Source organism: Dromiciops gliroides, chromosome 6 (assembly GCF_019393635.1).
Source record: "Dromiciops gliroides isolate mDroGli1 chromosome 6, mDroGli1.pri, whole genome shotgun sequence".
NCBI classification, from domain to species: domain Eukaryota; kingdom Metazoa; phylum Chordata; class Mammalia; order Microbiotheria; family Microbiotheriidae; genus Dromiciops; species Dromiciops gliroides.
Window position 1 is genome coordinate 264761842 of NC_057866.1, and position 18052 is coordinate 264779893.

Consider the following 18052-nt stretch of genomic DNA (forward strand, 5'->3'; position numbering starts at 1 on the left):
CCACAGAATTGCCCTGATTTTCACTGGGAAATGCTTAGAAAAGGAAATAGAATCTACAGATTCAAGTTAACAAGCATCCACCTTGTCAAGCACAGCTTCATTAAGACAGCAACCCTCCCTAAGAATGCTGGATGCCAGTCCACCAAGGTCCATGTCTAGAGTTAAATCATCAGAAATTCAATTAAAGTTTTCTGGATTTGGGGCAGCTATTTAGCACAGTGGATAGAGCACCGGCCCTGGATTCAGGGGGACCTGAGTTCAAATCTGGCCTCAGACACCTAACACTTACTAGTTATGTGACCCTGGGCAAGTCACTGAACCCCAATTTCCTCACCAAAAAAAAAAAAAAGAAAAGGTTTTTTGGCTTTATGTCAAATGCAAAGAACAATGTGTTTTGTTTTTCAGCAATAACCACCTAATACTTAAGAAATTACAAATGCAACACAAAATTCTTTAAGTTAGGCAAGCTGACTTCACATATACACACACTGCTAAAATCACTGATAACACCAAGGGTGAACTGTTAGTTCTGACCAACAACTTTAAGTGGTTCAACAGTGTAAATGAAAAGATCACTAAAAGGAAGCCAAACTAAGGAATTTTAAAAATCCATGATGGTCCTCTCAAAGTGATAATGGAACAAGCCTCCTCTCTTCAGATGGAGGGAGGGAAGTAGGGGGTTTATGAGGAGAGAATGTTGGATAAATTGTCCAATGTAGTCACTAGATCTAGTTTTTGCTTATTTTGTTTGTCACAAGAGATGGGAAGGGTCTTTTCTCCCAGAAATTACTAATATAAAGTCAAAAGGCATCAACAAAACATTTTTAAAATATTTTCAGTAGTTAAAAAAGGACTGCTAACGAAGCATACCAATCTCTGGTAGAAGGTTAGTGGACTATAGACAGAGAATGAGGTCTATAGTGTTAAGTATGGTCACTGTCACATACAAAACAAGGAAGGATCAATCAGGAAAAGGGGCGGCACACTGGAAAATGACAAGATAACAACAACAACAAAAAGCCAACCCATTTTTCAAAAAGCATAATGCAGCAGCTATTCCTTCTTAATTTACTTACCAACTCCTCAGTTTGAAATCTAAAGCTTTTCACAGCCTAGCTCCAGCCCACCCCTCCAGATTTATTTCAAATTACTCCCCTTCAACAAATCTACTTTAGCCAAATGGGCCTTGACCTTGCCATTCCTCGAACAGCTCATTCTCCTTCCCACCTCCATGCCATTGTATGGACTTTCCTCCATTTCTAGATTCTATTTCCTTCACTGCCTCTTTCTCTTAAAAATCTTAGCTTTCTCCAAGTACATCAGCCCTAGAGAGAAAGTCTTTCCTGAATCCCACAGCTGTATTCTCTCCCTCCACAAATTAAATACACACATGCAACAAATGCTGGTTTAGAAATGCTGGGTTTGGAGTCAGACTTGGAGGTTCAAATAGCCCTCTGATATTTACTAAGTGTAGCCCTAAGTAATTCACCCTTTGTGTCTCAGATAGGCTTGGTCTGGGGGAAGAGTTCCTCATGCTGACAAAAAAAGAAATCAGATCCTTTGAATCTGCATTACATTTATTGTATCCCATTACAAAATTTAATCTCCTTAAAGGGAAGTCTAGTTTTTATTCTTTGTTCTCAATCCTAGAACTACCACCATAGATCGACTCTTTGAAAGAAACTGGACAGGTATTAATCTTTTACTAAAATCCAAACGTTTTTACACCTTGACCTTGACCTTTATATTAAAACATACACACACACACACACACACACACACACACTTATACACACACATACATACATATAACTGGCATCAGATACACACACAGATCATATTACTGCGATCCTGGTAAATGAGTGATGTAAAAAAATTAAAATTGACTTTGGAGAACAGTAGTTAATGGCCTAGGTTCCAATCCTCACCCTAACAGTTATTATCCATGACCTCTGTGAGAAGCAAATGAAATAAGATCTGTAAAGCACTTTAAAAGCTATACAAATGCTAGCTATTATCACCTGAGTCAGAGTTAAACTGTAAAACAAAAACAACCCTTGATTTCTACAATATTATACCTCCTAAATCCTATGACAGTACACTTTGCAAGCTGACAATTATGTGAATTATATGACAAGCATGCTGCTTTGTGATAAGTTGAAATAATAGCCTTTTTCTTATTTAAAAAGTTCCAAAATATAGAATACTTACTTCATTGTTCACTAATTCACTTGGTGTTGGCCAATTTGTGATGTCACTGAAATCACTAGCCTGCAAAGCAACAAAATAATTACTCTGAAATGTTATCAAAATACTTCTATATAAAACATGGAAAAAATTGTATTCACTGGTAGAAATTTAAGACCAATAAATCAAGCAAATTTAAAATCATATAAGCACCTAATGCATAACCAGGAAAGAAACCACCAAAGATCAAAAAACCGTTTCAAAATAATAACTGCTAAATATTCTCTGGAATAAATTAATGCAACTGTAGCCAAACTAGGAGGAAGATAGATGGGATGCTAAAAAATATCACCTCTTTCTCCCTCCCCACCTCCCTCTGTCTCCATATATCCTTTAATATACATTTTATACTTCCAATTGAGCTTATCCAAATTGGGGAGGGGGTGGGGGACCACTGAATAAAATTTCTAAACCAATCACAAAAATAACTAAGATGCAGAAACTCTCAACGTGATTTTTCAATTTATTTCTTGAAAAAAGACATACCTTGTTAGTTTTCTTTGTCTTGGGTTTTCCCGCTTTTATAATTTTTGTGGAACTTAGTTCTAAGGGAAAAAATTATAATGTTATTTGCTTTTGTGACTTGATTTCAAGATTCATTTTTCATAAGCAATATATGTATGTATGTATGTATGTATGTATATATCAACTGCAGTTATACCAACTTCAATTTAACTACTCAACTTCAGTCTATCACATGTACACTTATTATACTCACCCTTCCCATTAAGAAATCATAAGGGGGTGGCTAGATGGCGCAGTGGATAGAGCACGGGCCCTGGATTCAGGAGTATCTGAGTTCAAATCTGGCCTCAGACACTTGACACTTACTAGCTGTGTGACCTTGGGCAAGTCACTTAACCCCCATTGCCCCACAAAATTAAAAAAACAAAAACAAGAAATCATAAGGTTCACAATACGATTTTCTGGCAACAAGCCCACTATAATTTATAGTTATCTACAGCACCAAAACCACCAGTACCTTGATAAGACCATATAGCTATAATAAATAATGAGCATGCCTAACAAATAACTTTAAAAATAAAAAGACTAAATGTTTCTCTTTCTTGCCCTGGAAGTCTCAAAAGTGCAGGAGCCAGGGCAGCTAGGTGGCGAAGTGGATAGAGCACCGGCCCTGGATTCAGGAGGACCCGAGTTCAAATCCAGCTTCAGATACTCAATGCGTACTAGCTGTGTGACCCTGGGCAAGTCGCTTAACCCCAATTGCCCAGCAAAAAAAAAAAAAAAAAGAAAAAGTGCAGGAGCCATTCATAGGCTGATCCCATTGTTCAACTGGTACAGAGACTCTGAATCTCTCCATTTCCAAACTGAGTTGGTTCTGCCCTCCCTAGTCAGCCTGCCCCTCCCCCCAACCCCGCTCCCACCAGATTGGTTCTGACCTCAGGTGCAGACAACAAATTGGCTTAGCATGACTGCAGCCCAGAATTCCAGAGCTCAAGCGATCCCCCAGGATCAGCCTCCACAGGAAGGACAGACCACAAGTGGGCATCGACCTCCTCAGCCTAACCTAACTTTTCAAACCACAAATGAACTGATAAAGTACAGGGTAATTTGTCCAACACAATACAAACTACTTCAAAAGCTGACATTAAGGGCTGTAAAAACTGGCAGAACCGTAAACTGTTCCAGTCGTTCTGGAAATCAATTTGATATTAGCTTTAAAAGAGACTAAAACATTTATAACCTTCAGCCTGGAGATCCCACCCCAAGGAAGTAAGAAAATAAAGGCCCACATACACCAAAATATTTGTAGCCACACTTCTGGCAGAAGCAAAAAACTGAAAACCAAGTAAATGCCTATCAGAGAATGGCTAAACAAGTTGTTTATGGAGACAGACACAACCAAATATTACTGTGCGACCCAAACATGGGAAGAGACAAATACTGGTGGAAAGTGAAAAGAGAACCAGGAAAGCAGTGTGAACACATACATATAACTAAGACAAAATAAAAGTATAATTTTTAAAAATTGAAAATAAATGTTAGGTCACAATGACCAAGCTTGACACCCAAGAAATAAAGAGTAGACCTTCCTCCCTTCTTTGCAGAGGTAGGGGATTATGAATGTGGAACACTGCGTATAATGTCTTGACTTGATTGATGTGCTGATTAACTGGTTTATTCTCTTTTTCTTAATTTTTACTTTAAAAGTATGGGGGATGGATATTGGGAAACAAAGAAGACGGAAAAACAAAAGATCAAAATGGCTCACCACACTAAACATTAAAGATCGTACCATTAAAAAAATGAGAAAGCCAACCACACCCACCCCTCTCACTGCTATGCAACAAACAAGGTATAAAAGTAACTACAAAAGAAAAAACACGTAATTTTGATTATATGGAATTGGAAAGCTTCTGTAAAAATAAAATTAACGTATCTGGAATAAGCAAAGCAACTGACTGGAAAACAATTTCCTACCAAATCCCTATGATGAGAGTGATCGGAAATATTAACCCCAATAAAGTGGTCAAAGTATACGGACAGTTCTCAAAAGAATTACCATATTCACAACGATACTGAAAGAACTTTCCAAGTTGTTAATATTAAGAAAAAAATCTTACCCTGAAATTTCACCTCACACTCAGCAAATTGGCAAAGATGACAAAAGATGGAGCTTAGAGTAGAAAGACTGGCACCGCTGTGATCTGACAACTATTCTGAAAAGCAATTTGGAATTAGGCTAAAAGAGTGACAAACATCCATGCCATTCAGCTCCAGAGATGCTGCTTCTTGACACGCCCAGTGAGGTCAATCACAAAAAGCAAACCTCCGGATATAACCAAAATATCATTGGGGGGGAGGAGGGGGGAAGAACTAGAAACAAGGCAAGATGTCTATCAACTAGGTAAAGATTATTAAAGAAGTTGTGTTACATAAGAATACAAGGATGCATAAAAAGGCTGAAATGAACTGATGTAAAATGAATTCAGGAAAGCTAGGAAGACAATATTCACAATCAAAATACAAATAAGAAGAGCCACAAAAAAATAGAAACCGAATGTTGCAAAATTATAAAGACCAAGCTTGTCTTCATAGGATAGACATAAGAAAATGCTTTCACCTCTCTTCCTCCTCCTCCTTTGCAGAGGTTAAGTCCACTGGTGCAAAACATTTGACTACAACAGATATTTTTTCAATTTGGAGATTGGCTTTGCTCAATTTTTTCCTCTTTAAAAAAAAAAAAGTTATCGAGGCAGCTAGGTGGCGCAGTGGATAGAGCACTGGCCCTGGAATCAGGAAGACCTGAGTTCAAATCCAGCCTCAGACACTTAACACTTACTAGCTGTGTGACCCTGGGCAAGTCACTTAACTCCAATTGCCTCACTATAAAAAAAAAAGTTATCTTTGTTATGAGCTATTTGGGAAGAAGTGGGAAAGTCATGGGGGAAGATGTAGCTGATATAAAAAAATCAATAAAAATGTGGGTTTTGTTTTTAAAAGATCAATAAAAAGTTGTGGGGTTTTTTGTGTCCTCAAAATGTAACCTGTTTCTTCTACATTTTCACAAAATCAAATGGTCTTGCTAAGGATAAATTTTCACAACTATCTTTTACACACACACACAACTTGGAAAGCAATAGACGCAAGAGGCTGTTCTAAAAACAAGTTGAGCATTACACGTTATGCTTCAAGTCAAGTAAGTCACAAAGAGGTACAAGCAAAAGTAAGCTCTGGAATCACTCGTCCATCTCTTGCATAAAGACAACAAAGAATAACCAAATAACCAACATTCATAATACTATCTACCTGAATAAGTTTTTACATTCCCTTTTAGTTTGGTTTATTACACACAAGATTCCCTTACTATACATGACCTAAATGACTTCCAAAATGTGACAAATTTTACAATCTATTAATATAGATTTTTCAAAACAGAACAATGATTTAAGGAGTTCTAGTGATGATATGCAAATTCATTACCCTAAAAACTGGTTGCATAGTGAAAAGAAAAAAAGGCAGAAGACCAAGTGTAGCCAATAGCAGCCCTAAGGGAAAAAAAAATTAAGCATTGTGCAATCAACAATATGTATTTTTTTTTCTAACTCATCACAAAAAAGACATCTCAAATAAGCTCATAATGAAGCAACTGAACTCTGCCTTCTTTAAGGACAAGTAGCACTGGAGGGGGGCAGCTAGGTGGCACAGTGGATAAAGCACTGGCCCTGGATTCAGGAGGAACTGAGTTCAAATGTGACCTCATTTATTTGACACTAGCTATGTGACCCTGGGCAAATTACTTAACCCTCATTGCCCCACAAAAAGAAAAAAAAGAAAGAAAGGAAGGAAGGAAGGAAGAAAGAAAAGAAAAAAGGGGGAAAAAAGGAAAAGAAAAATGACAAATAGCATTGCCACCTCTGAAAACTCAGTTTGTTGTTCTGTAAAACAGGAAACGATGACAACAGAACATTAGGTAGAACAAATCTTGACAAGTGATGCTATGAAAATATTGTTTATCTATGCAGAAATGGTAAAGCACATACATATTTTATACAAAAAAACCAATAGAAAAGCCCCCCCCCCCAAGAAATGTAATCACTTTCAGTGCTTGACAGCTATAAGAAGTATATTTATTTTTTTCTTTCTGGGAGATTAGGAGCATTGAAAAATATCATGCAATTTTTTTAGGTGATTGTCAGTGAAATAAATACCCTGCAGGAAATAAAAATGTTTATCGTCCTTCATTCCAGCAATACATACAAACAACCTCCTACTCCTACTCCTGTCTAAACTTCCATTCATTCTCACAGAATTTCGGTGTTGGGAGGGTGAATTTCAACAACTCCCTAGTCAAACCTAAATGAATCCTTTCCATAACATATAACAAGTAATCATAAGCACCTGTGTTTGAAGACTTCTGTAGGCAAGAAGACCCACCAACTTAACTCCAAAGGCAGCCTAAGTCAACTAACTTAAGACTGGTCAGACTGCTAGGTTTTCTCCCTTACTTCAAGGCTAAAATTGCCTAAACAATTTCCATCACTCCTACCTCTGCTCTCTGGGGTTCAACCAGACAATCTTTCAAATACATGAAGACAGTTATCATACATGCCCCACAAGTTCTCTTCTACAGAGTTCTCTTGTCATAAACTTAAGACATTCTGGTTCCTCTCCTCAGGATACTCTGGTTTTTCAGCACTGTTCCTAAAATGGGGCAACTAGAATTGAACACAAAATTCCAGCTGTGCTCTTGGGCCCTTCTGCCTCTCTTAAGGCAACCTAAACTGACATCAATTTTCTTGGCTGCCAGATGACACTGTGGACTCCCAGTGATCCTGCAGTCCTTTCCAGCTAACCCTAATCCTGATTTTTTTCAAAATGCTCTCCTATGGCAAAGGTTCCTTCATCTTATATTGGTTCTGCTATTCCAGGAATTGTCTTACGGCATTTTTTGGAGTTTTTTTGGAGGGATTGTGTCAGGAGCTCAGAGAGGTTTCCTCTGCCATCTTGGCTCCAACCCCCTCATCTTATATATTTGTAAAAGGGATTTTTTTTTAACCCAAACTCCAAATTCAAGGCCAATGACTGAGGCAACAGGATAAAAGAAAACTGAAAAACAAAATCTGCTTCAAGATTCATCACATTTCTGATGAATTGAGTGACAAATTAAGTTTTCCACACTATTTTTCTTGTTATCCCCCCCCCCCCAGCCTCCCAGGCAACATGGCTAATGTGGAAATGTTTTGCAATTGTATAATGGGTATCATATTTTTTGCTTTCTCAATGGGTTGGGAAGGGAGAGAATTTGGAACTAAAGAAAAAAATGTTAAGATAAGCATGGTCCGCCCCCCTCCAAAAAAGGTTTATCATAATTCTGTTTTTTACCTTTACTTTCTAGCTTTCTTACCCATACACCTCTAAACCCAAAACTTAATCATTTGAAACTCACTTTATTCACTTGAAAAAAGAATAGATGCAGTTTACAACACAGTAATCAAAAAGGGGACTTTCCTTAATGACAAAATAATAAAGATAATCTTCACTTTTAACAAGAAATAAAAATATGAGCCATTAAAATCAAATAGTGGGGGCAGCTAGGTGGCGCAGTGGATAGAGCACCGGCCCTGGAGTCAGGAGTACCTGAATTCAAATTGGGCCTCAGACACTTAACACTTACTAGCTGTGTGACCCTGGGCAAGTCACGTAACCCCAATTGCCTCACTTAAAAAAAAAAAAAGTTGACTGAAGGTTTCATAATTCATTTAAGTATTTTAAGTTTCATATTAAAGACAATAAATGTATCAAAAGTAATTTATGGGGCAGCCAGGTAGCACAATAGATAGAGCACTGGTCTTGAAGTCAAGAGGACCTGAGTTCAAATTTGACCTCAGACACTTGACACTTGCTAGCTGTGTCACCCTGGGCAAGTCATTTAACTCAGTTTGCCTCACCAAAAAAATAAAGTACACGCAAAAATATTTCAGTAAGCTTTCTCTTCACAAATTGTACTTGATCCATTAAAACAACTGGTATATTAATTACAATTGTCACATGACTAATACATAAAGCGAAATTTAATGGAATATGATAGCCTTATGATAGGTTTTCTGAAACAAAAAGTTTTAAGTTGGGGTATAAAAAACTGGCATTTAGAGCTCTAAAATCTGACCACAAAGGAGGAGGTACGATCACGAAGTGGGAGAACTAGATGTCATTGCTAATGATTCAACTGGCTAATGTCTAGAAGTGATTACATAAAAAGTAAATTCTAATCTCACCTTGCTTTCCAGAATTATTTTCACAGCACCCACTTATGCCCTCTAGCCAAAGTAGTTTACCTACATGCACACTAATCCATATCTCACCTCAGCACCTTTGCAAACTGGATCACATGTCCTGAAATGCTCTCCCCTTCCTCACTTCTGGCTTTTTAAAGCAACACTTTACTTCTTAGAAGAAAAAAAATATAACCATGAATAAAGAGAGACATTTCTTGTTGCCTCTTCCTTTCCACTTTCTCAGGAATGTCCAAGAAACTGGAAATCACTCTCGAGTGATATCTGGGGGCAGCTAGGTGGTGCAGTGGATAGAGCACCGGCCCTGGAATCAGGAGGACCTGAGTTCAAATCTGGCCTCAGACACTTAACACTTACTAGTTGTATGACCCTGGGCAAATCACTTGACCCCAACTGCCTTACCAAAAAGAGAGAGAGAGGGAGGAGTGACACCTGACAATTCTGTCTCATCAGCAAAAACTCCTTTCAAACTATAGCACAGGCACCACCTTTCTGACCATCTTTTTCTGCTTCCTTTGCTGCATCTTCATCCAGGTCTTACCTGTTAAACCCAGGGGTCACCCAAGGCTCTACCCTGGGCTCTCTTCCTTTCGATGTATATATACCATTTCACTCAATTTCATCAACTTCCATGGATTCAACTATTATCTCCAGTCACATGATTCTCAACTCTATTTGTCCAGACCTCAAGTCTGGACATTTCAAACTGGATGTCTTGTAGACATCTTAATCTCAACACATCCAAAAGTGATTCATCTTCTCCCCAAAGCCCCGTCTTCCTACTTGTAACTATCAGGGCAGCACCACGCTGCAAAGCTCTCCAGGCTCCCAACCTAGGAGTCATCCTGGAATGCTCCCTCCCAATCAACTGCCACATTCTGCCGTTTCTACCTTCCCTTCTTCTGACGCTGCTCTCAGCCTGCTTAAGGCCTTCACCTGACGCCTGAACAACAGCCTCAAGTAGCTTCCCTTCAAATGACCAACGGGTCTTCCTAAATCTGAAGTCTTGCCACGTAACGTCCCGCTGGTCACTGGGTTCCCCATTCCTGCCTCAGGAGCCTGATCAAATCTTGTTGGGCTCACCAAGTCCTTCATAACCTGGCTCCTCCTTCCCTTCCCAGTCTTCTTACACCTTCCTCCCCTAGCCAGACACTATGTACGATGGACATTCCATCTCACTGACTCACCCCGTCTACTCAGAATGCTCTCCCCGTCCTCATCTCAGTCTCTGAGCTTCCTTGACATCATTCAGGTCTCAAGAAGCCTTTTCCAGTTCTTCATCTTAGTGCCTTCCCTCTGAGATCAGCCCCAATCTGAACTGTACAAAGTGTTTGCATGCATAGGACTGTATCTAGTGCTTAACCCAGTGTCATACACACAGTGAGAACTTCAATTCTGGCTGATGACGACAACAGGCCTTTCTTTCTTTCTTTTTTGGTGAGGCAATTGGGGTTAAGTGACTTGCTCAGGGTCACACAGCTAGTAAGTGAAGTGTCTGAGGCAGGATTTGAATTCAGGTTCTCCTGAATCCAGGACCAGTGCTCTATCCACTGCGCTACCTAGCTGCCCCCAACAGGCCTTTCTTGATCCTCCTCAAACTTAGTACCTTCCCTATCAGCCCAAAATTACTCTGTACATACTTGATATTCACGTCTCTTTATACATATTTCTCCCAAATAAATTGTGAGCTCCAAAGATATGGGGCTGTTTGGGGTTGGATTTGAGGAAGTGGGGGTGAGAGGGTTATATCCTCAGTGCCTAGACTAATGTCTGGAACATAGCTTTTCAAACTGATGTAATCTAAAACAGGTGCTTAAAACTTCTGTTTAAGATTTTAATTTATTGGTCAAAATCTTATATCTTAAACTTTTGAAGTCACAGAAAAACCTTTGAAATCCATGCTCTCAATGATTCTTTTCACAAACCTAAATGCTAAGGAAATAAAAAATACCCCCCCAAAAGTCACTGATCCCCTTGAACCCATCCATCTACTCATGTTAACAATCTAGACATTAAACAGACACAAAGTAGACAAAATACCAGTCAGCACTGTCCAACTCAAATAGAAATGGATCCCTGAAATCCACATATTGACTTAGAAAACAACAAATTAGCAGTATCCACACTGTATTGTATTTTTATTTGCTTTGTTAATCATTTTCCAATTGCATTTTAACACCAGAGTTTTGCAGGCCTGTTTGACAACTTTGCTCTAGGACCTTGCAAAGTCTCCAACTTTTACTTCACAGAATTCAAGACTGTCACCATAAAGTTGTTCTTATTACGGGGGCTGCTAGGTGGTGCAGTGGACAGAGCACCAGCCCTGGATTCAGGAAGACCTGTATTCAAATTTGGCCTCAGACACTTGACACTTACTAGCTGTGTGACCCTGGGCAAGTCACTTAGCCCTCATTGCCCCGCGCAAAAAAAAAAAAAAGAAAGAAAAGAAAAAAGAAAAGAAAAGAAAAAAGAAAGTTGTTCTTATTACATATACTGTACATGAATTTTTTAAAAAGGACACACTAAAAATCCACATGTAGGTTCATATTACTTTCATATTAAACTTTGCCTTCCAACCCCCAGGATAAGGAAAAATAATTTTCTACGTTATTTGATAACTTAATTCCAAAAAAATTTGCTGTTTTCAAACTAAAGCTCAAACACTAGACACATTTATCAATGAAGCACTCAAATGTAAAAGAAAAAGAATCATTGATTACCATGTTTTTTAAAGCATTTTAACTGTTAATATTAAGGAGAAGTTATAACCTTACTTAAAGGGTAGATAACTTGTGAGGAAGAAAATGCCCAAAGTATTCACAAAACTAAGAAGCCCAAAACACCCACAGGGACCTCCATCATATCCATTCTAAGACTGTGTGTCCACATTGACTTGAGACAAGCCCTTATTCAAAAGCTGGTTATTTCAAAAGGTTTTTGCCTGTTATCCCAACAATTGCCTCAGTAGTAAACCCAGCTTTAATTTCCTTCTTTAGAGTTTTCTTCTACCAAATTCTAACAATTTCCCAGTACCTACTGGAAATCAAATCCTCAAATTGGAGTCAGGGGAAAGAAAAGTAAAGGAAGCAAAGGGAAGTGAGAATAGGTCAAAGAGTGAGTTACCAACAGCCATTTAGTGAAAAGAAAAATATGGGCTCATCCCCACTCACCAAGTCACTTGTGCCTTGTGAAATTCCCAAAATGTTTGGTTCAATTCAATAATCATTTATTATTAACCTAATTCTGCTCTGGGGCAGGAAAGCCCTACCCATTCTCCATCCCCTCCACTCCAGCCCCATGGCCAGGCCCCACTCCAATTCTGGAACCAAGAACAAAGATGAAATCTGCTGCCATTGTTCATGGATGGGGTGTTATCAGTCTATTCCCTAAATGCCTCACACACCATCCCAGGAACTCTAGGCCCAGGTGCCCCTCCTTTAGCCACCATTCCCTTGTATTAAGGCCTCCATTAAAATTTAAGCTAAGTGCTTAATAAATGCCTTTTCATTTATTCATTCATTCACTAATAGGCACTTAAGCTAGTTGCCAGGATGCAAAGACAAAAATGAAAGTTCTCTGCATTACATTCTACTAGAAGAAAAACAATATATCCACAGAAAAGTACATACTAAATACATAAAAATAAATGCTCCCCACAACCTCTGAGGATGAATAAATTCTTTTTGGCCTTTCAAGTACTTCTGGACCTATGCCTTTCCTCACTTTCACAGGTCAAACCATGCTAGCCCACCCTGCTGTACTCACATTCCCCTGCCTTCTCCTTACCTGGGTGTGTTAGATACTACTCCCTTCAAGGCTCAGCTAAAACCCACCCCCCCCCACCTCCTCCTTTCCCATCCCCCTCCAACTGCTCCTCCTCCCCCTCCCCCCCCCCCACTCTAAAGTGACCTAATACCCACTTTGTACCAATTTATGTGCCAGTACTCTCCTCTTTGAGACTGTAAACTCCTGGAGAGCAAGCAATCTATTTTTCTTTTTATCCTCAGGACTTAGAATGCCAGTGCTAAGGGCTTAAGAAATGTCTGATGATTGATTACAAAATACTTTGGGTAGAGATGTTAGTGAAATGGGATAATAGATTTCCTGTAGGAGACAGTATTAGGAGCACCTACGTGGATCAGTGGATATAGTATAGCGCTGGGCCTGGAGTATGGAAGACATGTTCCTGAGTTCAAATCCAGCCTCAAACACTTACTTAGTAGCTGGGTGACCGTGGGCAAGTCCCTTCACCCTGCTTGCCTCCATTTCCTCATGTGTAAAATGAGTTGGAGAAAGAAATGGCAAACCATTCCAGCATCTATGCCAAGAAAACCTCAAATGGGGTTACAAAGAATCTGAAATGACTGAATAAGAGGTTCACAGCTGAGTTTTTAAAAAGCTACAGAGAGCCAAACAGATGGACTATGTCTAAAGAGAAGAGTAAGTAAGCCAGTTAGGTTGGAATAAAGAATGGTTTAAAGGAGAATAAGCAAATAGCCTATAAAGGTAGATCACAAACAACTCATAAAGGGCTTTAAAAGACAAAAAAAGTTTTATTTTAGAGGAAACTGAACCACTAGAACTTTTTTTGGGGGGGGGGGCAGGGCAATGGGGGTTAAGTGACTTGCCCAGGGTCACACAGCTAGTTAAGTATCAAGTGTCTGAGGCCGGATTTGAACTCAGGTACTCCTGAATCCAGGGCCGGTGCTTTTATCCACTGCACCACCTAGCTGCCCTTGGAACTTCTTGAACAGAAGAGGAACAAACCTATGATTTAGAAAGGTCAATATAGCAGCAGTTTGTTGGAAAAGGAAGGCTGGAGGCCAATTAGTAAGTTATTGCAGCAGGGGTGATCAGAGTGGTGGTCATGCAAACAGAAGGGGACACTTGAGACCTTGTGGAAGTAATCACCCGCAAGACTTGGCAACTGATTGGATATGAAGAGTGAGCATGAGAAAGAATAGGGACTGGCTCCCCAGTTGCAAAGCCAGGTTATTGCAGATGATGGAGAAATAGGAAATTTCAGAAATATGAACATTAAAAAGAGGGGAAGGTTTGGAGGAGAAAGACAAGCTGGGATTTGAACATGTTGTATTTGAGATCCCTGAGATAGCAGGACAGAGACTATTTAGTGAGTGATGTGATGTTGGAGTTCAGTAGAGTAGGGTTTGTATGTATAGAAATGGAAGTCAGCCTCACAGAAATGCGGGCTGATCCCATAAGAGCTGATGAACACAAAACATGTAGAGGATAAGCCCTAGGCCCAACCATTGAGCATGGTGGTGGGTTTGTCAGGCTTTGGGGGAGGGGAAAAGGTTGCACTGGTGAGGGGATGGGCATTCTTAAGGGGAAAAAAAGCACCAAAATGCATCTGGTGCCCATCCTAATTACAAGACTATTTTAAAAAATTATTTTTGAAATATGTAAAAAACAATTACTGCAAACCTATCCTGTATAAAGCAGATAAAAGAATGGGTACCTTTTAACGAGTAAAGTTCTCTATAGTAGCATTTCTCAGTTTCATGAAAGAGGTGCTTTGGTGAGTGGCAGGCAGGTCTACCTTCAGGGTTCATTTAATACTGGGGACACCTTTTCCAACCTGTCCACTGATCTCTACATACATAGAACCACTATGTTTGACTTTAAAACAAGCACAGACTCTGCAACCAGAAGATGGCATATGACTGTGCCGGCCAGGATACCACAACCAACAAATCCCACGTACAGTGGTCCTTCAACTAAACCCCCTACCAAAGATCCCCAGTGACCTATGGAATCAGACCAAGTCCTGCTCTCTTCATTGCCAATTTAGCTGCAGCAGCAGCAGCCAAGTAGTCCTATTTCAGGCAGAGGCCTCTCCAGAGGGTAGGCCAGAACAGGGAAGGGCTTGGGCTTGGAAAGGACTAGCTTCCCAGGCTGCTTTCTGGGCAGAGGGTTGAGTAACACTACCTAGGTGGTGGCTGTGCTCAGCCTCTAAATCACCTAACATTCGAAGAGGCCATCCAGACGTACTCACAGCCTTCCAAAGAGGACAACCAAGGAACTTTTTAAAAGCAGGCTGGCCTAGATGGGAAAGAAGGAGCAAAGGCTACCAAGGCACAGTGGGGGGGGGGGAAGAAACATAACTGCTAGAATACATGCCTCTAGTCAATCAATCTGTATATATGCCAAGCGCTGTAGTAGTAGCTGGGGAAGCAAATACAAAGAAACAATTCCTACTCGCTCCCTTCGTTAACAAAACTATCATGTTCTTTCTCAACCTATAATTACTTCATTTGCTGCAGATTCCACTCTGTACTTCTAGCCCCTCAGCTCACTTACACTATTTCTGGAGCTTCAAGGCAATCTCCAGTCAATATATGGATATCAACTCTGCTCCCTCTTGCTTATTTCTTTATACTAAACAGAATAACCAAGCAAAATGGAAAGCCACCTAAACCTAAGTTACACTAAGTTATTCCTTGATTGCTAAAAGTAATACAGTCCAAATCCCTTTATTTGACAAATGAGAAAACTAAACAGTAAGGTTGGCTTGTGTTAGGGTCACACTACTTATTAAGACTAGAACCCAAATCTCTGCCCAGTGCCATTTCAATTATACCACATTAATCCAAGTCAACCAGAAAGTACAGAAAGCCAAGATGAAGGGCTTTATTAAAGATACAAGATCCAAGTTAATCTAATGCTAAAGGATTAAAAAAGTTTTCGTAGGGCTGTAAATTCACTGAAGAATGGTCATGAACGTTATATAACTATTATAAATTTCCCCCAAAAGGTACAAAACATCTATGATTAAAATATTTGACATTTTAAATACTTGTAAATAAACACTTCCCCTAGGAGAGATCAAATTGTTTCTACCCAATTTCATCCAAATTACGAATTCTTAAAGGAAAATTTCCCAAAATAATAGGCCATATCCTAAGCTTTTAAACTATCTCAATGAGTGATAACGAAGGGATTAGATTCATTGGCCTCTAGCTGCTCCAGTGACAGCTATGCCAGAAGGGTCAAGGCTAAAGACTCCACAGGTCAGAGTCCAATGCATTTGTTACGATGCCCTTCTTTGCGACGCTCGCTGTCAGTTCTGACGGGAATCCGGGCCTCGGTGCCCGCTGCCGCTCTTAGAGGGTCGAGCTGGCGGTGACAGCGGGCCCGGGGCGGCCGGGGCTCCCAGGAAAGCGCGCTGCGCGCCCTTCTAGACAGGCTCCACCAGACAAAAGCACGGAGATGACAGCTCACAAACGAGCCTCCAGCCCTCGGCCAAGTTTGCCCACGGCAGCCCCGCGTCTCCTCCGCGGCGCGATCCCCTCTCGGTCGCCCCGAGCGGGCTCCCCCTTTAAAGGCCGCCCCCCGCCCTGCCCCGGCTCCCCCCGCTCCCGGGCCCCGGCCCGCACACACACGCACCTGGCTCGGCGGGCTCGGGCGGCAGCAGCAGCAGCAGCGGCGGCGGCGGCGCGGAGGCGGCCGGGGTCGGGCCCGGGCCCGGCGCGGCGGCCACCACGGCCGGCGGCAGCAGCGCGGACGGCGGCGGCGGCTTCTTGGTCCAGGGGTTCTCCTTGGGCGGCGGGGCCCGGGGCCGCTCCCTCACGGCGGCCACTTCGCCGTCGTCCTCATCGCCGTCGGCGTCGTCGTCGTCGTCGTCGTCCTCGGGCCCCGGGGGGCTCCCCGGCTCCGGAGGCTTGTGGGCCAAGGGCAGTCCGAGGGGCTTCACGGCCACGGCCGCCTGGGGCACGCTGTGGCCCAGGGGCGCGGGCGCGGCGGCGGCGTTGGCGGCGGGGGGCGCCGGCGGCGGCGGAGGCTCCCCTCGGGCTCCGGGGGCGGCGGCCCCGGCTCTCTCCGGCTCCCGCTCCCGCAGCGGGGGCAGGCCCAGCTCGGCCGCCGAGGCCGGCTCCTCGGGCGGGGGGACGGAGCTCTCAGCAGACATGGTCCCGCCCCGCCCCGCCGGGGCCCAGGCCCAGGCCCGCCCGCCCGCCGCCCGGCTTCCTCGCCCCGCCTGGGTCACAAACGGCCCCGGCCTCGGCCAGAGAACCGGATACAGCCCGGCACGGCCCGCCGCCGCCCACTTAGCCTCTCTCCCGCGGAGTGCCCTGCGCGTGAGTGTGCGCGCGTGCGTGTGAGCCGGGCGTGTGCGTGTGCGCCGGGGGTGGGAGAGCGCCCCCTGCCCCACGCGCCGGGCCGAGCGCTAACCGCCCGCGGCCGCGGCCCCGCCCCTCCCGGCGCGCGCGCGCACGCGCCCCCTCCGCGCACACCTACACTCTCACGCGTCCTCTCGCTCGGTCTCTCCCGGTCTCTGCCCTTCCTTCTCCTTCTCCCTCACGCCTTCCTCCTCTCGCACACGCACGGCGAGCAGCGCGAGCCCCTCTCACGCCAAAAGCGCGGCGCTCTGGAACCCGGGCCGCGAGAGCGGAGCCCGACGGAATGGGGCGGAGCTGCGCACGCGCACGGCGGGGAGCCGGTAAGCGCGAGGGGCGGTGTCCGAGGGCTGGCGGAGCGGAAGGTGAGGATTTCCCCCTTTCCCCCCCCCTCCCACTTCACTGGGGGCAATGACGTGGCCGGCGTCCCGCTCCTTCCGGTCCTCGGACCCACAGCCACCACCTGAGGCTATTTACTTACAAACGCCCGGGCCACCGCGCGCGGGAGAGGAGGGAAAAAGAAAACGAACGCCGCCACCGCCCCTTCTCTCTCTCTCGGATTAAGGAGACTCGGCCCCCCGACCCTCCGAGGGTTTGGGGAAGAGGGAGGGGGCTCCGGCTACGGCGCACGCTCTGAGCCCCCTTAGAGACAGACCACTGTAACCACACAGGCTCCTGCCACTTTAGAGGCCCGAGGAAGGGAGGAGAGGCGCGGCGCGGGGCGGTACCGCGCACGTTGGCTCCTCCCTTCGAGGACGGCGAGCCAGCCCAAACCCCGCCTCCCGTCCCCGGCGCGCACGCGCGGCCGGTGGCCCGCCCCCTGACCTGGGAGCGGCGCGGGGCGGTTCCCCCCAAGTGACCCGGCCGCTCTCCGGCGGCCCTGCCGCCCTTTGCCCGCCCGCTTACCCCCCG

At 43.5% G+C, this 18052-nt stretch overlaps 1 protein-coding gene across 5 annotated transcripts in view; it reads right to left on the reverse strand.

The window, feature by feature from the left end:
* The window catches only part of LARP1B (La ribonucleoprotein 1B), an 88682-nt gene extending 71517 nt beyond the window's left edge, over positions 1–17165 (reverse strand). For 2 of the 5 annotated variants that reach the window (XM_043971757.1, XM_043971754.1), the window contains exons 1-3: positions 16413–17165; positions 2734–2792; positions 2212–2271 (exon numbers count right to left, since the gene is read on the reverse strand). In XM_043971757.1, the coding sequence (XP_043827692.1) occupies positions 2212–2271; positions 2734–2792; positions 16413–16932 (639 nt within the window). In that variant the 5' untranslated portion in view covers positions 16933–17165. The remainder of the gene's footprint in view (positions 1–2211; positions 2272–2733; positions 2793–16412) is intronic. The other 3 variants (XM_043971758.1, XM_043971755.1, XM_043971759.1) reach the window with 3 other exon arrangements.
* Positions 17166–18052: the final 887 nt, after the last annotated feature.